The 26,040-nt window shown below is 54.1% G+C and overlaps 5 protein-coding genes across 5 annotated transcripts; 3 read left to right on the top strand and 2 right to left on the bottom strand.

The window, feature by feature from the left end:
- Positions 1-6,940: 6,940 nt before the first annotated feature.
- Positions 6,941-8,262, bottom strand: CSUI_006614 (uncharacterized protein). Its single transcript, XM_068066768.1, has 2 exons — positions 7,990-8,262; positions 6,941-7,644 (listed from the first exon to the last, which is right to left on the bottom strand). Exons 1-2 carry the CDS (start codon positions 8,054-8,056, stop codon positions 7,061-7,063), a joined length of 651 nt encoding a protein of 216 aa, XP_067921252.1. The 5' UTR covers positions 8,057-8,262; the 3' UTR covers positions 6,941-7,060.
- A 156-nt stretch (positions 8,263-8,418) lies between these two features.
- Positions 8,419-10,142, top strand: CSUI_006615 (uncharacterized protein). The gene is made up of 2 exons (XM_068066769.1): positions 8,419-8,954; positions 9,692-10,142. The coding sequence occupies exons 1-2, from the start codon at positions 8,654-8,656 to the stop codon at positions 9,913-9,915; spliced, it is 525 nt and encodes a 174-aa protein (XP_067921253.1). The 5' UTR covers positions 8,419-8,653; the 3' UTR covers positions 9,916-10,142.
- A 1,134-nt stretch (positions 10,143-11,276) lies between these two features.
- CSUI_006616 (nuclear transport factor 2) lies at positions 11,277-14,180 on the bottom strand. Its single transcript, XM_068066770.1, has 4 exons — positions 13,844-14,180; positions 13,327-13,505; positions 12,699-13,091; positions 11,277-11,630 (listed from the first exon to the last, which is right to left on the bottom strand). Exons 1-4 carry the CDS (start codon positions 13,918-13,920, stop codon positions 11,596-11,598), a joined length of 684 nt encoding a protein of 227 aa, XP_067921254.1. The 5' UTR covers positions 13,921-14,180; the 3' UTR covers positions 11,277-11,595.
- Positions 14,181-14,226: 46 nt separating this feature from the next.
- Positions 14,227-21,934, top strand: CSUI_006617 (alanine racemase). The gene is made up of 8 exons (XM_068066771.1): positions 14,227-14,976; positions 15,250-15,334; positions 16,115-16,174; positions 16,952-17,046; positions 17,421-18,311; positions 18,903-19,354; positions 19,962-20,762; positions 21,505-21,934. The coding sequence occupies exons 1-8, from the start codon at positions 14,777-14,779 to the stop codon at positions 21,717-21,719; spliced, it is 2,799 nt and encodes a 932-aa protein (XP_067921255.1). The 5' UTR covers positions 14,227-14,776; the 3' UTR covers positions 21,720-21,934.
- Positions 21,935-23,995: 2,061 nt separating this feature from the next.
- On the top strand, positions 23,996-25,792 carry CSUI_006618 (radial spokehead family protein). Its single transcript, XM_068066772.1, has one exon. It carries the CDS (start codon positions 24,144-24,146, stop codon positions 25,554-25,556), a length of 1,413 nt encoding a protein of 470 aa, XP_067921256.1. The 5' UTR covers positions 23,996-24,143; the 3' UTR covers positions 25,557-25,792.
- Positions 25,793-26,040: the final 248 nt, after the last annotated feature.

The raw sequence follows: 26,040 nt of genomic DNA on the forward strand, positions 1-26,040 counted from the left end.
AAAGTCAAATGCCGTGTTACGACAAGAAGTCGGTTTTCTCCAGGCTCTCCAGCGAACCTAAAGTTTGTCTCCTGTCTACTCGGTCGAATCCCGTGTGTGGTCGCCCGCGTGCGCCCTTCCCTGGCGACTTCCTCAACACCCGCACTCTCAAATGCTCGGCCATCAGGAACGTCGGCGCAGCGCGTGCTCAGCAACGCTTGCAGCGATGAACATCACTCCCGATGGAACCCCAAGTGTTAAGAACTCCTGCGTGAAACCCGAAGTGTGGAGCACTTTTACGTGAAACTCAAGGTCACTTGGACAGGATTTTTCACTAGCTGCGCCACTGCCAGCCAACACTCATGTATCATCCGTTTCGTCTCCGACACACACACACACACGAAACGGTTCCTCGATGCTACCGAACATTTCTCCCACCTGCATCGCTTCGAACTCTGGCACTGACTGCACACCCGTGTAAGCACACTGCCAGGCACTTGGCTCCCTAGCCTCTACACGGTCAGACGTGATACTGGACTCTCTTCGAGCCTAGTGCCACACAGGCTGCGCGCCACAGCCTCTGTGGCACTATTCTGTTTTTTCCCGTGTAGGTTTCGGCATGCAGCAGGGAAATGCGGCACTCTCTCCCATGCTTGGCAAGTGGCGCGTACACAAATATCAAAAATAACAGGCACCACTTCAGCTGCCTTGCAGCTGGAGAACCGTATGCTGTGTACGTAACTATCCTGCCTCTTACTCGAGGTGGATATGGACTCCGGGGGTCTAAAACCCCTTGCGAGGAGGCCGCTCGCACGAGACAGACGGCTCCGCTGAACCGCCATTACCATCTCTGGCGTTGCACACCCTGCACATTCGTCCCTCCGGTTCCCTCACACCGAATACAGGTCATGCATTAGCACTCCCGGTTTCTAGTCGAGGGGCTGGTTCTAAGGCAGGACTGTGTGCCTTCTTCAGCTGCCCTTCTGTTGCGTTCTACTCACGAAAACACCTCGAGATCACTGCTTGACAGCGTGCGCGGCCGACGGACACATTCTGGGGGACCGCACCACTATGGATGGCCTCCGTAGCGACAACAACCTTATGCCTCAACTGAGACGGACGCAGCACAGCAGCGCGCTAACGCAGCACCTCTAATCCGCATCACATACAAAACCGTGCAGGCCGCTCCGCCCTCAAAGGGTGGATTGCCTTCCTTCGAGACGAATTTGTCGCTGTCTTCCCATACTTCCTCGACAGCTTGACCGCATAGCCAAAAAGTCCCCAACTGTGTGCGATTTTCCACAACTCCTCGACAGTCGCGTGTGCAAGACGCTTGAAGTCGACTCCCATAGACTCCAGCGTAAACCGGCAGAAGTCACGATCCTGCTCACAAAGTCACCATGGCGGCACAGGTTCGAGTCCTCAGTCCTCCGGTTCGGGCAGCTCAATGCCGGGCCTCTTCATCAGCCGCAGTGCTGTTGCTATTCTGTCGCCCTCCTTCACGAACAAGACGAAACCACCAGTTGCCTACCATCGCTGTTCAGCGTGGCTCACGCTTCGGCGACCACATTGATGGTATTCTGTGGGAAGTCAACGAAAGCGTGTTGTCCTGGCCACCCCTGATCAAGCCCGCCGGGAGGCTGATACGTGCAACATTACAGTAACAGGGTGTACCGTTGTCCCTGTGCGAGTCCGTTCTTCAGAGCTGCGTGACTGTGTGATACTCACTTCACGAGTAAGTGATTGAACTAGAACGCTCTGCCCGTGCGCTGCACCCTAGGTGTCCATACAAATCGACGCTTACCGCTTTGTGCACACTTCGCATCCGTTTGATCAGCTCTCCCCTTCCGTCCTTGCCCAGAGGCAGGGTGAAGCCTTCGTGCCACCGCAGATTACTCTCGTTTGTGCCCTGGCTGCCAGAGTCATCCGACATCTGGTATTGTGAACTGCTGCTCGGCGACTTCTGTCCACCACACTCAGCTGGCCACACGGCATCCCCAGCTACTTCGCGACTGCCCGCTGCCACTCGACCATCGTTTCTACCTGTCTTCCTGTCGCCGAGATCTCTGCTGGCCTTCTTCACGGGGCACCTGCCGCCACCCTCTAACTCGTCCTCCAGGTGCCTCTTCAGTCTATGCGTCGGGCCGCAAGTCGCGTTGCGACAACTGTCGGTGGTACGGATGCGCACTCTACCGCACTCCGAGCCGGCCATTGGGTCTCCGCCATCGGCAGAAAGGTGTTGCCGTTGAGCTTCTGACACACACTGAACGCCAGCCGTCGATGTCAGAACGGATCCGAACACCGAAACCGACGAGCCTCGTTCGCTCTCGCAACTTCTGAAGAGCGATTCGGCATCGCACCCTGTTTGCGACCCGTCTTCCTGTGTCTGGACACTCGCCTTCTCCGTCTCACTAAAACACACAGTCCTGCCGACGTCGTTGACACCCAGCTGACCAGCGCATTCAAGAGTCTCCTCGCGCTTGCACGAGAAGGGATGCATCGAGCACCCAGTTGTTCGTGCTCCGACAATCACCTCCAAGTCTCTCGGGCAAGTGTGACTACTGCCGTAGCTCTCGTTTCCCGACAGGCGGTTCATCTGTCGGAAGCTACCATTGCCCAGCCTCTCTGAAAAAGCCGGCCCCATGGCGGTCTCCCTCGAACCCACTGTTCTCGTTCCCACACTGGGAAGTGCTGGAGTCCAGGGCGACGCAGAAGGGACGACTGCATCTACTGCAGAGATATCAATCAGCTCGCGGCCAGAAAAGACACGACTGCCTCTAGAATCATCTGCGAGTCGAAAAGCCGGAGGGGGGAGTTCCGTCGTACGGTATGCACCACTGCTTGCCTCTGCCACCGCCTGCCCCGGACCTTCGCTACCCGCCCATTTATGAATCTGCCTGTCTGCCAAGCGAAAGTCTTCGAAACTGCAAGGCAGTTGCCGCACACAGGACTTCTTCGACGCGAAACTCTCACAACTGCTCCCGCACCATGTCCGCGTACTCCCACTATCATGCCGCTCGTCGCCTGCGACTCGTTTCCTCGGCCACACTTCACAACAGGTGTATACTGCCTTTTCCGCGGCGTTTTCCAGGGAGCACGACGAGATCTCAGTGCAGCACACCTCATTTCGATCGGCTGTACCTGCTAGCGATGAAGCGGTCGTCGATCTTGATAGCGAATGGATCGAAAAACTCACACTTTCTTTGGACCTATGTACGTCTGGGGGCCCGGTCAGCGATCTCATCTGCTCTTCTCCCGAAGCGTACGTATTCGGGGCCACCGGTAATACCTCCTGCCTTCCCTGCTCCTCCCTGTCCTCAGGCATGCAGATGTGCGTCACAACTCCGCACCCCTGCAGACGTGGCGATGGCTGCTCTCCATCGGCGGTCGGGTCCTCCAGTTTGAAGTGAGGTGGCGTAGCAGCCAAGGGTTCCCCAGCTGACGCTGGACGCCACTGAGCGACATCGCAACGCCGTCCCTGCAGACCGACATACACCTTCTGATTTGCCGCTGCTACCAGCAGCCCGCACTGGTGCCCAGGTACGTCTGCTTGCCTGCAGTGCCGCTCGTCCGCGTTTTCGCCACTGACCGTGCCTTCACTAGTGGCACCCAATCTGAAAACAAGCGCTGGGGTCTGTACCAAACGGCCGACATGCGGAAGACAACAGGGGCTTGAGCAGCTCGTCTGAGCGAGGCTGCCATATGTCGAACACGCACCCACGCCCGCAGAAGGGCATTCGTGCGTGTAGGTTCCCGCGCTCGAGGAAGTGACACAAGCGCACCCACATCCCGTGGTACCACTCTCCCAGACTTCTTGTCCGTCTGCTTGGCCAGCGGAGCTATTCAAGCTGACACTGAAGCCCGACGCATATGCCACACCAGAGCCCCACGCTGCATCGGCCACCTCGTCCTCGCGCTGTCCCGGGCATGAAGACAGTGGTAATCGATGCGTGCCTGCGTCGTCTTGTCCAAAGAAACAGAGTTCACTTCGGCCTTCGCTGACTGTCTCTTCAGAGTCGTCTGATGATTCCTCGCGCGATGGTCTACCCTCACAACTCAGCAATTCCAGCATGCCGGGAGCCGTTGTTCGCGGTACGGACAAGGTTAAGTCTTGGATAGCCTCCACTGACGTCTTGCCACAGCGCCAGCACCTCCAGTAATACTCCGGCCGCGCGCTGAGAATCACCTCGTTCTGGCCAAAGCCCATGGAATCTGGATCAGGCTCCGAGTGAAGCTGGGTGTGTGCGAAGATACGCTCCAGACAGGGGTCCCAGCAACCGGCAACGACCTCCGCGTCCAGATCGGCACTGCCTCCGCGTGCCGAAGAGGCGCGTTCACTGGGGAACCCCTGGCCTACAGCCAGTAGCACGAGGGAATCTCTCTGACTGAAGGGTATATACGAGGGGCCTTGAAGCAAAAACCAATCTGGAATCAACGGCTGGTCCTCACTGGCGCCATTCCGTGTCGAGCCTCGAATGTCTGAAGGTGAGCAGAACTTCCGCAGCAGGCTGGCGACCGTCCTCGACACTGCAACCCGTCCCAGTTCCGAAGCACCTCCTAGTGAACACGAATCTGTGTGCGCACGGGTCGACATTCTTGATGGTTCAGCGGTGGAACCCAATCCGAACACGCAGAGGAGGAGACAGGGATCTGAATGAAGGCTTCCCTGAGGACAGATGGACCATCCCTGCCGCTCTAGCCGACCTCGGCCTCGAAGAACTCGAGACCGACCATAGCTCGATCTCCAAGAAGGCTATAGCCAATGCTACACACGGATAGGTACCGTCATACTCAGACCAGACGCTATGAACACCTGTCTGTGACGGGCCACCCCCTTCCGCTGCGCGCTGCCGCAGTCGGACCCGCTCCTGCCATCCGGCGGCCGTGACTGGCGTCACTTCTCTTCGCTCTACAGTCGTGCCACCTGTGCAACGAAAGCGGCTCATAAATCGGGCGAGGTGGGCGGGGTGCACCTCGTTCTTGAGGGGCGATGAAGGAATCAAGACGAACAGGCCCGGTCGTTAAGACGCAGCCCACTCCACTCTCCCTCACGCATCCCCACTTACAGCCTAAAAGTGCCTTCCAGAACCGTCACCATGGAAGTCCTTGCCAACACACTGGCGCTACGGATGCCCCACTAGCGACTCAGGTAGGTCGCAAGCCATTCACCAGGAAATGTCATTCAGCCCTGCAGAGGCGCTCCTCGTTGTGTATCTGACAAACACCTGTCGCGGCACGACTGTGCTTCGCGCATCAAAGAGCAGCTGTACTTCCACACTCACCTCAGAAGCCTGAGCCTTCTTCTCGAGATGGTGCACTATGGGCTGGCCCTTCGACGGAAGAACACCACCAACTCATCCCAGGGAACAGCTGACGCTACCGGTTTGTGCGGCAACAACTCTCTTTGTTCGACTACGCTGGGCAGAAACCGCCCCGGTGCCAACAAGGCTAATCAGCTTGTCAGGATCTCTGACACTACACTGCCACTGACTATACACATTCATACGCTAATGGTCGCCTCGGACACGAAACTGTCTTTCATCTATCCGGCGCCCTCGAAGTGACGCGACACTCAGCTGTCTTCTGGGTCGCACAGCAGACACACAGGGCGCTTGAGATGTGCACCAGCAAACACTGATCAGGCAAAGCGTACACAGTGAGTCGGCTACAGAAAGTGAGGCAATAAGCGAGCAGCAACCGTAACGAGACGCCAGTAGCGTAACCGAACGCCCCGCAGTCCAGCCGTTGCGTACCTCAGGAGAGGCTTTACGGCTCCTGGTCACACACCGTCTACACCGGGATAGGCAATTTCCTCAGAAGCGCTACCTTAATGCTTTTGCAAATGGAAAAGAGTCGTATCTTTTACACACACCGACACACCAGTTCTGCAGCTGTGCGCTAGTCATCGACAACTGCAGGACTGGCAAGTGATGCACGTGGAGACACCGTCTCCGTTACACCGCGGACGGGCCGCGCTCGCACACCGCGGTACACGAGAGATCATCACTCTCATTCAAACACCGGCATCTTTAAATGAGAACACCTGGGGTCACTGGCCTTCTGTGGGAACTGTATGTTTGTTAGCAAGAATGAGGAAACCTCGCGGAATGGCCTCGTCGCTGAACACCGCCTCGAGACCAACGGCGGGAAATCCCATGCGACCAATGGTACCGCCAAGCGGGCTGACTGACCGTGATTGACGGAGTTCGCTTTCCGGACGTCTAGACAACACCTGCACCCGTACGAGACGGGGACAGTCATACGCTTTACCACGGCTGCTGGTCAGGCCTCAGACCGACCAACCAAGAGCTCTTCAAACCTGGCGCATTCGGCCAACTGCCGAGTCATCCAGTGGACCCTGCAGTACGTCCGCCCCCCCCGCAGGGAGAAGCTGCGAACTGAATGAACTAGCAATCGAGCCGTGGGCTGGAGTATCTCTACGCTCAACAGGTCAATCCTTTCGTTCTCCAGCTAGTGGAGCAAGGCTTGCTCGCCACGTTCCCATGAGTTCCGCTGCGGGGACGGATACCCCCCATGCGGTCGGTATGCTGTGAATGGTCGCGGTGTCCGGTCGCGTGTTCATCGGAGACCCGTGGCACGTTTTGGGGTGGAACTTCGACTCTATAGCTAACATTTTGATAATTTGACTGGCAGAAGGGGGGGCGAGCACGCTACGGAGAGATGGTGGGGCGGTGCAGCTTACCACTTAGGGAGGCGACGGCTTGTCCCTCTATAGTGAAAACTAAAGACGCCGTCACGTTGCCAGAGATCGGCGGCCCGTCTGCAGCCGAGTTGCCACTACTGAGCCCCAGGAGCGGCACCCAGCAAAGTCACAGAAGCGGAGTGCTCGTGCGCGGGACGACCTTAGGATCACGGAGTGCCATTGAACATACCCGGTCGAACAAACCGCTGCAGAGAAGCCGTGTTACGTGTGCACTATCCCAGCACTCTCGCTGGAGACAGAAATGATCAGTGAGACTTAAACGTAGAGCCCAGTTCGCCGGCGCAACATTTCGACGTCTACCAGGACGCCGCATCAACAACTCTCACCACCTCGTAAAAAAGTACCTTGGCAAAAGACTCATGCGCGATACATACATTCACCTGCTTCGGTATTCCGATCAGTCTCTGGGGTCATCGTCTTCCCTGTGTGCTGGGGATACTCCGGCGCTATTGGCACACCTGCAGGCACTTGCGAAGCGCGTGCTCCCGCGACATAGGAGGGGTGGGCTCCCATATCGTGAGGACCAGGAGCGTACATGGTGATTTGCTCAGGACGTGCAGAACTATCTTTCATCACTTTGCGCACACATAAAGCTGTCAGTGCAGCCATTGCGAACAGGCAAAACACTCCAGCAATGATGGTAAATGTGCGCAACGAGTCAGTCGCCTGCTGAGCCTCGAGTCGCTTATGAACAGACGGAATCTGGCTGCAATCCTCACAATACTTAAATCGCTTGGACCCCTCTTTATGGGAGCACTCGCGGCCGTTGCCGCTCTTGGGGGTGACAATCCGGTATGTCTGGAAATGAAAACAGTCTCTCGTGAAATTACCGTCAGGACCGCGGTCGAGGTCAAACTCGTCTTCGCTGTCGTGGTGAGTGGCGTGGCCTTCTAGAGGCTCGCAGACTGACCAGGGCCCGTAAGCTCCCTCACAGTTCACATCTGTAGGAAAACAACGCGATATCCGGAGTCCGGCACGAAGCAGCTTACGGACATAACGGTGGTAATCCGTCCCGACCGCTCTCAGTGGCCTGGGGTTCAGGAACCGGCCCACTCCTGTCAACCCCCAACGACAGAAGGCTTAAAGCCTATTCACAGTTGCCCACAGTCTGACTACTTCCCCAGTGTCACCTCGGGCTACTCAGTGGCTGACAAGCAAACGGCAGTTCTCTGAGCAGCGGGACTGGCCCGGTGAAAGCGGAAGAAGATTTCGACCATATTTCTCGAGGTCGGATGGTCACTCAAAAGTGTCCTGTTCCCCCCTTCCATAATCAGATTGTCTCTTACCGGGCTCGGCGAAGGCAAAAACGCAACCGTAGAGAAGACAAAGCGCCCCAGGTAAGAGAACCTTCATGGTGGACCAGGAAAAAAAGCGGCTGATATAACGAAGAACCTGTATGTAAGGAGGCACGAACCTGAACGGAAGCAGCACAACCTGGCAAACCCGGCTTCGGCAGTCCAAGTGACGGGAAATAGTTGCTTCAACAGCAAAATGCCTGAGCTGGCATATAAACTGAAAAAATGCTCCGCATACGTCGGTCCGTGACCTGCCAAAGGTGGTCGCCTGATCTGCGGGCTGCAGGTGATGTGATGTAGGCGGGGAACCCACCAAAATAGATCAGCTGGGCCGTGGGCGAGGCATAGCGGGGCCGAGGGCATAACGCGCCTATTCGTGGCACGCTGTCAGTGCCTCCTAACACATTCATACTGGCTTGAGCAGGCCTATCGCACGCCTCCGTCAAGGTGGGCAGTCAAAAACAGATCGACATGCCGCTCTCTCTCGACAGGTTTTTTGTTTCGTTTTATTCGAGCTCCGGGATAGTCGGCTCTCCAGTCCCCGTGGCACACACAGGTCCTAACGCGAAACCCGTCCAGGCCACCTCTCTCAAAATTGGATCTCTGCCGACTGATTTCCAGGTGGTTCGTATCTTGCCAAACACCGCAGGCAAAAATGGGACTATCTGTTGTTCTTTTTGTTATGTTTTTCGCCCTGGCGAGTAAAACATCTTCGGCTCAGGACATTGATCTGGCTGAACTGTTTGGCTCAGGGGCTTCTCCCACCGGGATGCTATTTGACTTACTCGGTGAGGGAGACAACTTCCGAATGCGCGATGTCCTTAAGTTGATTCCCGGAGGCATGCAGACCCAGTCAGAAGAACTGAAGGGAAGTAGCGGCTCCGTTGACGAAATTCCCAGCTTCGACTGCAACCTCACCGGCATTGATCCGGCGTGTTTCCTGATCGAGTTCGCCAGTAAGGCCGCACACCTCTATGATGAGCCTACCCGGTGAAGTCCTCCTGCTTGCGGACACCGCGTCCACTGTGCCTTTTTCTATGAAGCTCCCCGGAGGACAGTGGGTGTGTGCCCGGAGCTGCGCCTAAGAAAGCTGTTCAAAGCAAGTGTACAGTGATCAGTACAAACAGAGGACCGCGCCGTTCGGAAGCCACGCGACTCAGGACGGTGTTGTTGTTTCAAAGTGTGCTGGGCTCGGTAACTTGTGGCAGACACGACAGTGCGCCCACCCTGTACAAGCTACGTCGCATGTCCTCGATTCTATTTAGCGACGGGTAGTGCAGTTCCGACAGATGTCCGAAAGAGTGTGCTTTGACTAGTGAGAGTCGGCTGCTCGACGGACGTTCCCGCAAAGCTGGGGGGGCAGTCTTCGACACTTCGGGTTTCCCACCGCGCTGGGTTTCCTGTTTTACGTAGACGTCTTACGGGTACCACAGAAGTGTGGTAGCTTTCACCTACTGTATGCCCAGTCGTACTGGGGACGAGCTAGTCTACTCGGTAGGCCATTAGTCTTCCCCGGGTGTTCATGACGCGTTAAAATCCACTAACGGATGCGCAGTTTGCTTTCTCAGGTCGAGAGGGCTTTCTTCTACTTCCCGTCAGCTGTTGTCATGTCTTGTCTGTTATGCCCACTGTCAAAGCCTTTCTTTTCCCTTTGCGTGTTCTCATCTCCGTCTGGAATGCGACCGTGTTACAGGCCGGGTGGGCGCTTCGTGGAAGACCCAAGAAGTGGACGCGGAAAAGGCCGCTGACCTTGTTGCGCGATTCCTTCAGCCTCACGGCTTGACAACCTCCGCCGCAGTGGCAATTTGTGTGGTTTCGCCTGCTGCCATTCCCTTCTTGGTGGACAACGAGAACGGGCCAGCATCGACAGGTGACGTGATAAACGGAGCGAAGACTGCGTGCATGAAGAGTACTTAATAACACGATGTGTAAGAGCCTTCCCTTTTTGAAGCTCCGATTCTGTTGGAGGAGTCCTGCATACAGGTTGTCAGCAGGTTGGGGCATCAGCTCAGCACTGCGAAGAGCCCGTGTCCACTAAAATTTTTAGGTTCCTGCCTACGCCTTCATGCTGTCCTGCCAGGACAGTGTGGCTGCAACCGCGCATAGATCGTCCCTCCGGTGCGCGCGAAGACGCTCTTTCGGTGGCGGACCCAAACTAGCGGCTGTGTGCCTGTGTCGGCCTCCAGTTCGTGCTCATCTTCAACTCAGAGGTTACGTAGCCTGTGAAGATCAATCGTTCTTAGGGTGACCACTGAGATGAAAGCACGTCCAGCGCGCACTCAATTGCCAAGTGTACTGCCCCGCCCGGGCCAACCAAGGTAGCCCAGAAGAGAGCTTGAACGTTTCATCTGAGCTCCCTCTGTCCTTCAAAGGCGCAGATGGGAAGTCCTGATCTGTTCGCGGAAAAACCAATCTGTTGAAATTCAGCACTGCGTCGGCCAGAACGTTCCATGGACACGCTTCATTTGCCAGCCTCAGTAGATATGTTGGGATGCAAAATAAAGGAGCTTGACTGCGACGGCCAAGCCTGGTTTCTCCTTAGCCCAAATCACTGAGTGTACCTCCACTCTCGTCGCGTACTGCACCTCGACAAAAAGTGATCACCGAGCCGCGCGCACGGGAAGCTATCCTCCAAGCGGCCCGCCTGTCGTCTGCGGACGCGAAGCACGCGAGGGACCGTTAGAGTGCTGGCCCGACGGGAAGCGGTTTATATGTTAGCTCTCTTTGTTGGAAGGGTGACCACTGAGGTCCACAGGTTTCTGATATTGGGGAGAAGCCATGTCGCAATCGCATCACTCACACTGGAGAAAACAGTTCTGACCAGCTGACTGCTCAGAGGGTGCCGCAGATCCGTAAAGCCTGTACCGGTCCGCAGTGGGCGTGCCCAGGATAAAGCCGAATCTCACAGCCAAGGCTGCTTTCCTTACGGCCCGGTAGTTCGCACTAGCGGCAGCTCTGCAGCTGTCCGTTCATGCGCATCCGCTAGCTGGTTCACTTTGGACTGCCAGTTCTGTGATAGACCTGAATAGCGGTTCTACATGCGCAAAGGGCCACTTGGCCTCCAGAGAGACTCCTGTTGCTAACTGATCTCTGAACAGAGACTGGGACACGACGGTTTTCTGTACATAATGAAGCTAGCAAAAACTTCAACAAGAGGCAGTGCCTTAGGCCGCTCAGCAGCGGGCAGTCAGTCAATGCTTTGCAGTCCTCAGTCAACTTCCGCCTCCGGTCAGCACTCAAAATAATCTGCGGCAGAACCGAGAAGGCTTCACAGCGCCAGCCGCGCAAGGCAGAAAACCAGAAGCCCAAAGCAGATCATGCATCGGCTCATGCAAAGCTGCTGTTTGGCTCCCGGGCGCGTTCCCCAGAAAGCGAGACCAGTCTCGCATTCCCTCCTGACAGCTGCGTGCACCCCAGTAAGATACCAGAAAGCTCGGCGAAGAAGAGCTTTCCTTCATTCCACTGAATTTCTCCGCCGCCTCTGAGGGTTTACGCCTTCCGCCAGTTGCTGGGAACATCGCGTGAGCCACGGAGAACCGATGCATGGACCGAAACGGGATTGCTGCCTTCACAACATCGTTCCAGAGTGGCAGGTTGTCAGCCGATGCACAACCGGAAGATGTCGTTGAAGACTGAAGTACAAATGACAGTCGGAAAATGCGCAGTTTACATCACCTTATGTGAGGAGCAGAGATGTGGCAGGGCGGCCCGCGGCATCCGACAGAGGAAACATGACCCTGAGCTGCGCACAAGCACTAGTGTTCGTCCTGCTAGGACACCAGTCGCGAACTCGGAGGCTGCCCAAAAATACAAGGCGACTATCAGAAACAGGACACTCTACGGAGAAACAAAGAGAACGGAGATGACATACTTCGGAGCCGTCAGTGCCAGGCCACAGGGCACTCAACTTATGCCACACACGAGCAAGCCGAATCCTCTCTCGCTGCGCTTCGAACTGGAGATGCAGACTGATGCACGTCTAACATCACCAAGGGATAGCGCGTGCGGCGACCAAACTGGGAATACTCGAGGCGGGCGCAGGCGCGTCCGTCAAAAAGAATCACTGTCCTTCCTGAAAAGCATTCCCCTCAGCCGCTGCTGAAGTTTCTCTACTTGCGGCACCTGCTATTGCACTGCTCGGCCCAAGCGGCTTGGCCGCACACGGCCAACGCACTCCACTCTACGCTGCGGATACTCGTGTACAACAGGCAGGCATCGGGTGTGCTACGCAATTTATCGTAATGAGCCGGCACTCAACTTATGCCACACACGAGCAAGCCGAATCCTCTCTCGCTGCGCTTCGAACTGGAGATGCAGACTGATGCACGTCTAACATCACCAAGGGATAGCGCGTGCGGCGACCAAACTGGGAATACTCGAGGCGGGCGCAGGCGGGTCCGTCAAAAAGAATCACTGTCCTTCCTGAAAAGCATTCCCCCCAGCCGCTGCTGAAGTTTCTCTACTTGTTCACTCCTCAGAACGGGAATTCCAGTCAGTGGTCAGCATTCGAGTCAAAACAGGGAATGAAGTGTCCGTCCCCGTACAAATGCCTATCGAAGCTAGAGACTCAATCGGAGCCGGAGCTGCTGACATCAAGAACCACACACCCGCAGATACCTTCTTGCTTCCGACTGCAGGCAAAGGGCATTTACGAACCTCTTAGTGTAGAAGTCTTGGTCACATCCGGATCGAAAACTCACCTGCATAACCCCCACCCCCGTTGGGGACTAAATTGAACGCCTGGCAAAACTTCATTGGCGGATTATCCTCGATGGCCAAATCACCTGCGCAGATATACGCAAAACCTGGCACCTGCAAGCGTCTTCGACAGTGGACTCGTGTTGAAGAGGTTTCCATACGTTTCCGCGTATAGTGCCTACAGTGATTCGATGTACCCAGAAAAAGACATGCCGGTAAATCCACCAGTTCGGTGCCAGGCAACCTCGAAAGCTCGGTAGCCCGTGTAGACAGGGCTGCATCGATCGGCCTACTTGGCACCCAGGTGAAGGCATTGCACGTGTTGTCGTGTCTGGGTCGCACACACAGCTCTTCTCTCCGCCTAGCGAGGGCGAACGCAAGTCTTCCCCCTCCCCCTGGTCCCACGACACAAGAAACAAAGAACAACGCAAAAGGTTGCTGCCGTGCATCGCCGGCGCCAGCTAACGATTCTTGCGTGCATGGCTGATTGCATAGGTCGGTTCGGTGGTGTTATCAGATCATGCGACTTCCCAAAACGTCTATCGATGTGCAATATCTCGCCGTATGAGAACTGTCGTGCGTGCGTATGACCAAAGGCGTATGTAAACACGAAGGAAAATGTAGACGTACCAGACACAAGAACAACAATGCCATTATTGGGGGTCGGCTGACAGTCGCAGGTGATGATGCTGTGTTTGACAACGAGGGGGAGCTTCTGGAGCTTAGTCACAATAGCTGCGGTGCCCTGGAACTGCTCGTTCTCGTACGTCAGCATCGACTGCTCGGTGTACAGCTCGGCCAATTTCTCACTGAACCAAATTCAATGCCGTCAGACAATGAACACACGATTTTTTACACAAGCAAATACAAGGACGCGCATAGAATGCTTGAGGACAACCTGATACGGCAAAGGACACTTTGGGCTGCTCGCTCTATCATGTTTCAGTAAGTCACGGAGACAGGTGAATTCCATGCTCGCGAAGACGTCATATGAGTAAGTTGAACACACCGACGGATGAGCATCAGCGGAGAAATCACTCCTAAGCGCATAGCAGATGACATACGATGTACTGTCAAGAAACATCAGGCGCGTTGTGGGGGCTAGTCGTTTCTCAGCCCTGCTCTGTTTCTGGAGTATCCCTCCTACCGTTGACTTCCGAAGGTAGCATAGTAATGTTGAACGAACTGTTTGCCGATGGCATCAAACTGCGGGTTGAGCTGCATCTTGCCGGCTCGGGAGGGGAATGACGGAAAGACTGGAGACTTGGAGATACGAAGGATGGAGTGCTGGGACCAGGTAAGGTCGAGGGGTGTGCGACGGATAACGCTAAAGGTACGTGCTCCTTTTGAAGCGAGAAGCCAGTTCTAACACAGTCGGGGTGGACCACATCCCGGCACGAGAAAGATATCGGCCTGCAAACTGCCGCGATTTTTTCTCTCTTTTCCAGAACATCTGGCACTTCGGCTTAACAATGAAATAGTACTCGCTCGTTACAGCAAAGCCGATGACATTCTCCCAGTCTCCCTCCCACGGACTCCCCGGCCCCCCCCCCTCGCTGTCGGATCGTGAGACCCTTTACGCTCTCTGCCGTCGAGCCACGACTCCCTGTGATCAAACTGCACGAACCCCTACTAAGGAAGCCGGGTTCTAAGGATTCTTTCTTTTTCCTCATTTCTCTGTAGGCTCTGAGCTTGGTGTAGATAGTGCCCTCCAGGGGGGTTGGTCTAGATTTTTCTAACCTGTGCATACGGTACCACTCAACCAAGACCCCCCTGCATCGACGCCTCCTGCCCGTGCCATATTCACGAGTTGTCATTTCTTACCACTATTCGGTTGTCTTGACTTCCCGCTGAGCGGACTTGCTTGTCCTTCGTATCCCCTGCTGTCACTTCACTTATCAGCTGAACTGACCACCCGGTGCCCATATCGTCAATACCTCCGTCGTCTTGTTGCATAAGGAGTACTAGTGTAGTCCGGGCACCGTTTCACCTCCGGCGTCTTCTTCCTGGAGGCCGGGTTACTCGTTTCTTCTCTCTTTCCTTCTATTTACTACCTTGTGCCTTTTCTTGCGCGCGAACAATGGCAATTGACCAGTGTAAGGAGCAGAAGGCTAACACCGCGTGCTTGCCGCTGGAGGAGGAAGAACGCCTTGCCACAGCGCGTCACATCCCGCCTTGCACAACGCAAGAAAAAAGTTCCCCTCTTCTTCTCGTAGACAGTACCTTTGCAGCTTATGTTGGAGGCTTGGGGAAATGCCAATTACCACTTTCGGACAGTTGGTGAGCTTTCCCTTCCCCTCGCAGGTTACCATGTCTCCTAACTCGTCCAATGCTTCGGTGTGCTTAACTCGTTTTCTTCCTTGTATGCTGCAGATCCTCGCGCTGATTGAATAAGACAGTTCTCGGCGCATGGCCTGATACGTTATTGCAAGCGCCGTGTGTCTTCATAACGAAGTGAACCCAACCTCTCATCTCCTTCCATCCCCAAAGGATCGAGTCGTGGAGTCTTCTCTAACACTCCTATTGTTCCCGTTGTGTCCTCGCGTTGTGTAGGGGTGACAGACAAGCTCTCTGCGAGGCTTTCTGCGCTGGAGTGACACAAGACATCGTGGACCTCTCTGCAGACGGCGGCGTTCTGGTGAGTTAAGGAGGGTCATCCCCCTATGCGAAGAGATTTCGTGTGGTTCGTTCCCGTGTGCCTGGAGCTGTACTAAGAGGTATGGGCGCGCCTCGCTATGAAAGTCTGCGCTGGTCGGTATCCTCATTTATCTTTCTCTGCTGTCTGGTCGTCGGTGCATTCGTCCCACCTCTCCGTTGAAGGTCTGTTTACGTAGCTGTGCGGGAGTTTAGAGCCTTCCACCCCATCTGTCTGACCTACTCGAAACATCGGGTGTCCGCTGACTTCCCAGGAGAGCTCGTTGCTCGGAAAGTGTGCTTGCTGCTATCTCGTTGAGTACGCCAGTCTAAACATTTCAAGACGTGTCGCCTCTATGTGCATCCATCCGTTCACTTTGCCAGAACCCATCTTGGACCCAAGAAGCAACTCTGAGTTCACTATCTCCTGCACACGTTTCCATAGCTTCCCAAGCAGTGGCGAGTATTGTATATCTTCACAGATCCCGGATCGGAGACTCTTCCAGTGAATATCGGTACGCGCCCATTCGTCTTTGTAGCAGCTTCTGTATACCTATATTTCCATCATATTTGCTGCGTCCTCTACATGTAGTCATACGGCACAAGTGCGTGTACAGACCAGGGTGGGTATTTCAAATGCGATCGCAAAGTGTTCGGTACCGACAACAAGCCGTGAGATTCCTTGCGGCACTCTCTTGGAGGAGCCGGGTGACTTCGTTCTGCGCGACACCCCCTTTCCAAAATAAAGAATGTCATCTCCTCAGGTGTTTGAATCACTTTTCAGGAGGAAGATCTCCCCGGTCTCTCCGGTCGTGTTTGCTCTATCCGAGGTCTTATTCAGCAGGTACCACCTCCACTCTATGAAACTCAGAATCATTTCAATGAAAAGCTGCATCTGGCAGTGATAAGAGTTTTGTTGGCGGCAGTGGGTTAGCGCCGCAATACCCTTGCAGAGAGAAAAGATAAGAAACTTCTAGTTTATATGTGCAGATGGCGTGCGCATCTCCCTCCCACTTTTTTGAAGCGTTGATAGGTGGCAAGCGCATACCTGGATCTATGTGTGCGAATGTATATACATAGGATTACCAAACGTGACGACGTCCGTTGGGATACGTACACAGTGAGAGAAGATGATCAGGGTGTAGTTGTAATGCAGACTAACTGTGACTGCTCCTTTGCTTTTATCTCGTTCCTACGGACATAGTATTCCTCCTGTCCCTGTTCTGAGTGACTGCGACTGTCGCCACCAGCATCTACTTATAACAGCTTGCACTCCAGCTGCTACTCTCAGGTTTCACTTACATAAGGTTCTTCTAGCATTCCTTCTCGCCTTCGAGTCTCAGTACTTCAGCCCAAGTCTACTGAGGAAAGGAGTGAAGAGTCAGCTCAGCTGATACGGAGTGTAGTGCGGAAGTCAGCCTTCACATCCGTACAAACGATCTAAGAGATCTTTCATTCTCCGTGGTGGCATATATACCTTCACAGCCTCTGTTTGGACAACGAAGAGCACACGGTTTCTCTTCACTTCAAACCCTACAACACAATCTCTGCAGGCTGACATGGTTGTTTCTTGTCATGTGTGTTCTGTTTGGTGTGGCCTGTCTTCTTTTTCGAATCGTAGCCGATGAACACAGAATTTTACGCAGGGGCTGTTGCGTGTCCTAGCTTCGGTGGTGATGGGCTGTCTTCTCGAGTTTGGCATACAACCAAGTACCGGTAAGTAATGCGTACAAGATTATAGTGATCCTCGTGGTTCATGAATTCTGTATCATCGTCTTTACAAGACGATATGCTTACACGTAGACTGCTCTGTGCAACTTTTTCTCCTGTGACCAAGGATATAACGATGTGGGACGGTGTGGTGTCGCTCCCTCTCGGTGCCTTGAAACTCTTGTCCGCTCTCCAGGGATCGGATGTCTCTCTAGAGTGTTTGCTGCTTTTCACACCACCTGTATTCTCAGGCCTTACTTTCCTCCCGCATTCCCTGGTGTTACATGTGCGGTCCGTCTTTTTCTTACCTCTTCCATTTAGTTCTTTTTTAATTTCTTCTACCCCGTGACAGTTTTCGCGTTTCCCCCTGCTTTTCTCAGGGACCAGCTACTTTCCTGCTCGCGGCTGCAACCGACTCCCTGTTCTGATATAACCTGCGAGGACGCCACCGCGACCTCGTCACTCAGTGGCACTGCGCTAGGCGATTCGCCCACTCTACCGACAGATAAGATTGAATCGCCTCTTACCGACGAGTTTCTTTCAAGTGATTACTTTGATCCCCGGAATGGACATGTCCAGATCTGGAATAGGTGGCCGTATCGCTGTGTGGCTGTCCCTGGTGAAACTCCGTGGTGTTCCTACATCGCAGGGCAAAGAATCGAATCCTCTTCTTATTCTTCGGATTCCGATAATCTGAACAAAAAAGAGTGCACTAAGCGACGGTTAACAGAATTCACTATTGTGTTGTACGGGCAGTTGAATGAACAAGAGGGAGAAAGGAAATTAGAAGAAAACGGAGAGAAGGAAAGAGACTCGGAACTTCCTGACCAAGGCCTCTTACTGAATGATTTGGTGCACGCTATTGGAATACTGTCTGTTGGTCATCGCCCAAATGAAGACGTTTTTCAGTCCTCTCTCACATCTTCTAGTCTGTGCTCATCTAACAGAAACAGGAGCAGTCTTCTTCGGAAACAAGGAAAGGCTTGGTGTTTGTGTAATGCTACAGAAGTAGATACGATTGCTAGTTCGCAGCTACTAAGTTCTCCCATAGTGCGGTTGCATGTTTTCGCGTGGAAGCGTCTCTGTTATTTCAACCCTGCTGTCGACCTACTCCTACTGCCTCCCTCTTCGCTTGCTCTAGAGGAAGCAGGGCAGAAACAGACGGAAGACAGAGGTATCAATCCTGCAGCCTTAATGCTCGTGGAAGGTCTCAAGAAAGAGGAGAAGAAGTTTGCAGAGCAAAGGTCACTGCTCCTTCAGTACCTTGCTGAGTACGTTTCTCCATCCCCTAGTCTAGTCTTTTGAAAAGGCTCGCAAGGTGAAGGTGCTCAAAGAGCTCTATAGCAACAAGCCAGGCTGTTGGCATAACCTAAACCCATTCGTGCTGGGACGGCATGTGTTGTGAAAGCATTCAACGCAGCTGTACCTCGACGCGGTGTCTCCGAGATCAATGCACTAGCTTCCTTCGTTCATGCATGCGTGCCGCCGAAGAGCCGGAACATGACACGCATACGCCTGCCCAGGCACGCTCGCCGTACACACTGTGAATATATGTGCATAGACCCACATCCATACACACTCAATGGCAGATGTGCATTTACTTTGAATCTGTTGCTTCCTTGGTGCTCGCAAAAGTCCCCGGTATTGCAACTGTGAAAGCACGCATCATGTTCTCCGGAAGCCGTTGTTGAGAACTGCTCTCGGACACACACGTCAGGGCATTCTCCCTCCTGTTCCAAATAAGACAAAACAGTCCTTGTTTGTCCAGAGATTCAGAGATTCCTCCTTAAGCTGTTGTGTCCGGTAGAGTCAGTCACACAGGGAGCTTCGGCCTTTTTTCTCGTTTTCCGTGTCGTTCTCAGAGCAGTACAGGGGGATCTTGTTGCAGCTGAATATCTCCTCCTTGCACTTTTCTGTCGTCGTCCAACCTCCGCTACTACCTCAGCATTCTCACGGCTTCGGTTGAATCTGTTGGTGAAGAGAACTCCTTCTGATACTTCTAGTAACTCGAAGACAGCAGACAAGACTCCGGGGGAAGCCAAGAAGGCAGGCGAAGGTAAAAACGTCCAGTTAGCCGGCGTGGAGCCCTGTGATTGTACGAGCGCATGCGGGCAAGGTGAAGAAAAAAAGCTGCTGGAAGAAGGTTCAAGATGCGCTTGCTTCTTTTCGGAGGCAAGCGGACAACTCATGAATACTCTGCAAGCTGTGGTCCCCCGGCTCGTTGCGGTGTCTGTACGCCCAGCTGCGCTGGCTAGAGCCAATCTCGCCCCAAAGCTCCTGTTTGGAGATGAAACCGAAGAGGAAACCAAGATGGGTGAGTGGCTCTTCCGTACGACTTTCGTCGTGTTTGAACAGCTCTGCTCTGAACCAGACTGACACAGTGCAGGCAGATCATATGTATTGAACGTATCTTCAATGACTTTCCGTGCATCGTCACCTGCTCGCTGTTTAGATTTTCGTGGGTCAGTCTTATAAGTAGCTTGCCCGTGTGCGAGCCGTGAGGGCCGAGCGGCTTTGTGCACACAGGCACTTGGGAGTGAAGAAAACCTGGTAGTAACAGTCTCGGTGAGGTCTATCTCGTACGCTGTCTGTACAGGTTAGTGGTGTATAGCACTGTATGCGATGGAGACCAAACGGGTGCTGGGCTGCGTGCAAACGAGTTGATCACTTTACTATCTAAACCAATCAAACAAAGGTGCACAACAGTCGCCTAGTGTGACACGTCTCTCGAGGGCAAATCCGGACGTACAGTGAGAGCTCAGAACGGGTGGAGATTCCCGGATTTTCAAGCGTGTGATGTGAGACGGAACGACGGTGACTTGTCGCTTTCCCTCACGGAAACGCAGCGCTTTTCGCTAGGAAAAGACCTCGCTTTGAAACCTCTTCTCTTGTCGAAGATGGAGTGCTCTTTGCTGTTTCAGCTCGTGGCGTTCTTCAGCTAGCTCACGGAACGGTACTGATCATTGATGAGCCCGAAGCCGTTTCTTCGCAGAACTTGGAGAAAGCATGTCACCAACTGGCTATGCAGGAGCGACAGCGACAGATCTCGCAGGAAGCATCGGTGGGACTTCTCAAGCGAGAAATTGACCAGAGTGACTTGGCTTCGGGGAATAACACGTATTCCACCAAGGACCGGGCAAGCTGTAAGGAGAACTCTCCGGGAGAAGTCTCCAGTGGGAAGGAAAACGAAGAATCTAAGAAGAAAGCTCAGCTATTGCAGAAGGCAGCCGCAAATCTTCATGCGCTGGAGTGTCTACTCTCTGAGGGGCACGTCGAGTATGATTTTGTTTATTCTAAGCAACAAATCAGAACGGATCTAGTTCCGATATGCTGCACGACAACCTCCTCTCCTTCCGTCTTCTCTTCTCATGTCCTTCACCTTCCTGTAGAGAAGGCGAACAATAAGATCGACAATGGAAAAGGAGAATCCCAGCGACCCGGCGCGCATGCTGAACACACAGCGCAAAAAACTTGTGAAGCATGCGTACACGGTCCTAAAGAAACTCCTTCCGAGGACCCCAGAGACCAAGTCGTGCGGCAGCAGCTTGGGAAAGAAACAAACAATGAGGATGAACCTTTCACTGAAGAAGATTTCTTCCGGTGGAGGGCGCTCATTGGAATGAGCAGTAGGCGAGTGGACGGCGTGAATATCGACGAGGAGACAAGGCAGGCCATGATCGACGATTGGGTTCAGATCCGTCAAAAGGACAGAACTGTAAAAAGTACGTCTTCCTTCGTTCGTGCTCGCTTCTAGAACTGCAGTCGATTGCTCTACTTGTGCCGTGAGCGGCGGCCGTACCGCTTACGTAGCGAAAAAGCCGGGGTATCTTTTGGGCCGTAGTCTAACGTTATTTTTCAATGGCAGGTTGTATGGCTCTGGGCCCGCATGCTTCCTTTCATTTAAGTGCGTTTCTGCGATGGTACCTTTTTAGCGAATCTCCCCAGACACAGTACATGGTCGTTCCTTTTCTGGAGGTTTGCTTCGAGTGAACCCGCGTGGTTTGCTTTGTGCCTGTCGCTGACGGGCCAGTGTACCTGCTGGAGGCCCAGGACGCTCGCTCCATAGTGTTTCTAGCACTTCTGGGCCTGCGTGGTCCCAGTTTGCTCGCCTTTCTTCCTGGCTAAAGCGGTGTGTCTGGGTGAGGCTTTCGCTGCAGTCTCTCATGTGAGCTTGCTTGCTCCGCCCGGCCAATCGACGGAGTTTCCCCCTGACGCCTTGACAGGTAGTCACGAGGACAAAATGGCGGCCAGTGGTATTCCTCACATTCTTCGGATTTTCCACTGTGACTCTTTTCTTGGATTTCTCACGCGGTCACTTGGTTTTCTTTCTTTCGACGCCACTTGTCCACACCTCCGTGAGGAGGCCCGGCCTACTCCTGTACGGCCGCGAGAAGCTTATGTCCTAGGCCCACTCACACGGTTTTGGTTTTCGTTCTCCGGTCTGTGTTCTTGCTGTTCTTGCAGTGGATGATTTCCCTGTGTGGCTAGTGTTGGCAGACGCGATGGCAGCCTCTTTTGGAGAGGGCCTTACCGCCGCACGCTCTGGCACGGGTGAGCAGAGCGAGACTGGCAACCTAAAAATCGAGCACTGGAGAAGAGTGATCGACCTTGAAACCCAGAGACGGTCTCGCGTAGCAGCGTTGGCAGTCTCCGATTTGCCAAAGCGGATCAGTTCCTAGCGTACCACGAGGGCGTGCGGTGGAAGCAAGCCTCAGTGAACCTCGTACTCCTGTTGCATGTGCTTCTTCCTGATTGGCGGAGTTCTCTCGCCGGGTTCACCAGTTCAGCTCGCTGGGCCGGCGGCAGCCGGAGAGCGGACGGGAAGTCGGTGACAAGGGAGCGCGCAACTGCCTGGCAGCGGGTGCGTGGACTTGCTGCGTACCCAGGAGGAGGTGAGAAAAAGAGCCACTTGATCGTCGTGTGCAACTGTCTTCGGGGCGTAACGTTGCACCGTGTCCCCCGCCTCGAGAATCCTTGCTGTGAGCGGAGATCTGCTTCCTTTGTGCAATCAGCTGTTTTTTTCGTTATTGTTTGGGGGTTTGTCTGTATTTCACTTGAGGGACACATGACAATTCAATTCCGGTACCTGGACCCTGACTGTAGTTGAGGCGCTGAACTCTCAGTTACGTTCCATCCTTTGCCCAGACAACGAGACGCCCTTGGGGCGTCTCGCGACCAAACTGAAATAGAGATCGGATGAGGCGTGGGCCGTGCCCGGAGGCTGCGCGCATACTTTTATACTCGACCTACGTGTACTTGGAGCGTAGTGACGAGTTGGACGTGACCGTGCAGTGAGCATATCACCTGCAGTCATTCACTGGATTTCACTTAGCAGGAGAGTGCCTCTGACCGTGGTTAGGTAGAGCATCTAGAACATATTGCATCTCTCGCGGCGACATAGATTCAGTGACCCCGTTTAAGGTGAGGAAGTGAATGCTGTCAAAATAGATGAATAAAGTGAGCGCCGGCCTTTCCAAGTGTCATCATCTGCTGACTGCGTAAATCTAGCTCGCCTACTTCTGAGCCACATCGGAACGAAAGCTCTGAGGGCGCAGGTTCTTGGAAAGCCGTGAGGAATGATATTGCTCAGCCTAGTTCGGAAGACCGGGGGCGCTTGTCTAGCTCCCGGAATGTCACGCCAGCGGAGAGGGTCCAAGACTAGACACAGCTAGGTCGCTGTTTTAGCAGTGAACCCGTGCCATGTTGCCATCACGGCGCACCACTTTAAGGGAGTTGGCTTTTTGCACTGGCAATCGCGACTCGGGAGGGACCCGCCGACGGACAACCGTAGTTGGACAGGTCATCTACCAGTACCGAACAGAGAAGCAACACCCTGTACGGAGGTTCCTGAGTGCCTGCGCTGAGAGTCTTTGGGAGAGGCTCAGGTTTGATTAAGGCATTTTCAAAAAATAATACTGGTGGCGGTGGATTCCAGGATACTCGCCTGCGAGTTCGCCTTCTCAGAGTACTGACAACTAAGACCATTACGGGGGCTTTCGCGTGTGTGATGTAGCGAGATAATGTGAGCGTGGAAGGTCCGGCAGCGCTGAGAAAAAGTACGCACCTCCACTTTCCGAAACGCGAACCTCGGCTGTGAAAGTCAAACACGCCTCGCAGATGCATCGCGCCCTCCGGATCCAGGCGAGTTCCGGGGCACCAGAGTGTGAGACGAGTGTACGCTCACCGGACACGCCCACAGCTGCCCTGTGCCTCGTGGCGTCACGAGCATGTCTATGGACCATGTAACACCTCCTCACAAGGGAGTCGTCGGATTCACTCCACGTTAGTTTCGCATGTGTTAAGAGCAGACGGGCCTCTGGGTCCCTATCGCTCACAACCACCCTGGGCCGTACGGGCGTAGAGACGCTGGAAAAGGTCCTCTTCGCTGTCTGACCGATACGCCTCCGCACATCCTCAGCTTCCTCCTGCGCACTCCGGAAAGTCTACTGTCGAGAGCTCTTTCGTTTTGACTTGACCGTCGGAGCTGGTATGACCCGGCAATTTTTGCGCGAGAAACTGTCCCAACGCATGCACAACGCTTCTGAAACGGCGCGAAGGAAGTGTTGAGTGTCACGCTGTGTGTCGGCTGACTCTCTGGGTTAGCAGCGCCAGTTCAAGTGGCGGTGCCCGGGACCGTGATGCGTTAGTGATCCTGTCAGTGTACAGGGATCTCCAGTCTGCTTTTCATGCTTTTTGCGCTCGCGCTGAAAGCAACCACACAGGTCGGGCCCCTCACCGGGTGGAAACTGAATCAAGAGGCACTGAGGGAGTCGAGACTGCAGGCCTTTGTTACGAAGTTGTAGCGGATCTGAGGGCCGTCTGTCTTTGACGAGATTCCCTGGATGCAAACACAGAAGGCAGCTGGTACAATCAAAGCATTTCAGAAAGACTGGTCAACAGTCTACCTGGTACTAGTACTTGTCCGTCGCGGTTCTCTTGGCGGCGGTTGGGGAATGCGTCTTAGACAGTGCTGTCCACCGTTGCACCGCCACGCAGCGTATTCTGGTATCTTCAGTCTGACAGCGTGAGGCACACCTGGTTTGATAATCGGGGGGTACTGGCTGCTATTTGAGAGTTGCTTCAATGCGAGACAAGCCGACATCATGGCATCAATGAACTCGCTTCTCTCCCTTGAGGGAGCTGAGAGTTATCTCCGTCAAGCGACTCCAGAGGGACACAGCGTTCTCGAACATGTGTCCGAAGTTCTGTCCACGCTGCTGGCACAGCGGCCGCCAGATCCTTATGAGTCCTTTGAGCTTGTCTCAGAGTACGTGAAAAAGCAGAGAGATATCAAGCAACAAAACTTGGACAAGCCACAACCGATTGATGACGAGCCAGACCAATCAAAAATCCAGGCTAAGTGGCTGAAATTCTCTCGCAAACTGCTGAAGCTGGCTGCACCTCAAGAGGAGGATGGGGATAAAACTTATGCCTTCGCGCCTGATTTTACGTTCGAGAACCGAATGTTGTCATGGGCCGGCTACGGATTTTCAGAGAGAGAGGCGTTTCGTATATCCTGTGGGCTCAAGCGTCTGGCCTCTGAAGTCCCTGGCCTCGTTAGCATTCGCTTTTGGGGCAAAATCCTTGGGATCGACAACGATTATTGGATTGCCGAGGGACAGTTGGAGGGCGAAGAGGGTGTCAGAAGTGCCGGAGAAGGCGACGAAGAAGAGGCAGACCCGAGGGGTCTCGGAGCCAACAAGTATACGTACTGGGTACTGCGCGATGAGGCTACAGGGGAATGGGAGATGCTACCTGATGTACTGCCGGCCCACATTCGAGTCGCTCGGCGGATCAAGAAATTGTTTACTGGTGACCCGGACAAGGATATAATCACCTTTCCATGGTTTCCCGGCAAAGAGCGCCACTTACTCCGTGCCACCATCGCACAAATCAGTTCGGAGACGATCGTTTGCCCAGCAGGTCTGTGGAAACCGAAGGAAGATGACCCAGGCCAGATTGAGGAAGATCCCGAATTTGAGTACCCCAGTGCAAGAGAGCTCCTGCCGATAGAATCGTGGACCCATTCGCGAGAATATATTAATGACGCAGGACTGACAGGTTACCCCGAGGTCGATGAAGAGGCTGACGAAGAACTGTATGCGAAAATACAAGCCAAGATGGAACAGGATCCTATTCTGGAGACAACACGCTCCATAGCTGAGGACCCTGAGCTCCCAACAGGCCAGCCACCCTGGACAACAAAACTCGCTGGAGATTGTGCTACTTACGGCGCCGATGCTGTAACGTACGCTGTCACCGTGCTGAAGAGCCTTCGATGGCCTGGCGCTGTTACTGTTTACCAAAATAAAAAGTTCACAAGTGTCTACATCGGATACGGCATACGCGCAGGGCTTAACCCCTTCTTTCCTGTCGCTCCAGATGACGTTCAAGAGGATCCTAATGACGTGGATGAGCAACCCGAGCCCCAGCCGGAGGATGACGAACTCTCTGATGGTGCGAGCCAGGAGAATGAGGAAGAGAAGGGTGAAGCCGAGGCGGAAGAGGACAGCTGAGATAGTGAGAACGGTATCCAGTCCCCTGTCCAGGGAAAGCGTCGGAGGGGGCCGAGCGTTTGAAACTGGGCCCCGCTGCTTAGGTGGGTCTGCAGTCTGTACTTTCGAGGCCCTATGAAGTTTTTCATATCCTACCAATCATCATGGCTCGCGTTTGTTGGAAAAGATTCACGAACTGGATGCTCCTGCGTTCGCTTGTCTTTGAGCGTGGCACTTGTTCTTGGCTTCTCGACCGTAGGAGTTTCGGCCTCAAAGGAGGCAGTGTGTAGATAACAAGTCCGAAGGGGTGTCTGCGTCGCGCAGTCACCCCTTCAGAACGCTTCCAACCCGGCATGTTTCCTAAAGCCGCTCTTTTTTCATGAGGTTCGTTGCCGTCTGGGCTCGACAAGCGTCACGCACCTTGTTACAGTTACCAGACAAGCGATTGCGATGGCACGGAACGGCAGTGTAGCTGAGACACTCACGTGCCGCGTAGGTAAGCTAG

This window comes from Cystoisospora suis (assembly GCF_002600585.1).
Source record: "Cystoisospora suis strain Wien I chromosome Unknown contig_3370, whole genome shotgun sequence".
NCBI lineage: Eukaryota > Apicomplexa > Conoidasida > Eucoccidiorida > Sarcocystidae > Cystoisospora > Cystoisospora suis.

Coding starts and splice junctions, on each gene's coding strand:
- CSUI_006617 (XM_068066771.1), top strand. CDS start 14,777: ATGGCAATTGACCAGTGTAAGGAGCAGAAGGCTAACACCGCGTGCTTG. Junction 15,335..16,114: donor CTGCAGACGGCGGCGTTCTG/GTGAGTTAAGGA, acceptor ATCACTTTTCAG/GAGGAAGATCTCCCCGGTCT. Junction 17,047..17,420: donor TGGCATACAACCAAGTACCG/GTAAGTAATGCG, acceptor TGCTTTTCTCAG/GGACCAGCTACTTTCCTGCT.
- CSUI_006615 (XM_068066769.1), top strand. CDS start 8,654: ATGGGACTATCTGTTGTTCTTTTTGTTATGTTTTTCGCCCTGGCGAGT. Junction 8,955..9,691: donor TTTCCTGATCGAGTTCGCCA/GTAAGGCCGCAC, acceptor ACCGTGTTACAG/GCCGGGTGGGCGCTTCGTGG.
- CSUI_006614 (XM_068066768.1), bottom strand. CDS start 8,056: ATGAAGGTTCTCTTACCTGGGGCGCTTTGTCTTCTCTACGGTTGCGTT. Junction 7,645..7,989: donor TTTTGCCTTCGCCGAGCCCG/GTAAGAGACAAT, acceptor GTTTTCCTACAG/ATGTGAACTGTGAGGGAGCT.
- CSUI_006616 (XM_068066770.1), bottom strand. CDS start 13,920: ATGCAGCTCAACCCGCAGTTTGATGCCATCGGCAAACAGTTCGTTCAA. Junction 13,506..13,843: donor GCTACCTTCGGAAGTCAACG/GTAGGAGGGATA, acceptor AATTTGGTTCAG/TGAGAAATTGGCCGAGCTGT. Junction 11,631..12,698: donor CGGGGGTGGGGGTTATGCAG/GTGAGTTTTCGA, acceptor TTTGTACTTCAG/TCTTCAACGACATCTTCCGG.
- CSUI_006618 (XM_068066772.1), top strand. CDS start 24,144: ATGGCATCAATGAACTCGCTTCTCTCCCTTGAGGGAGCTGAGAGTTAT.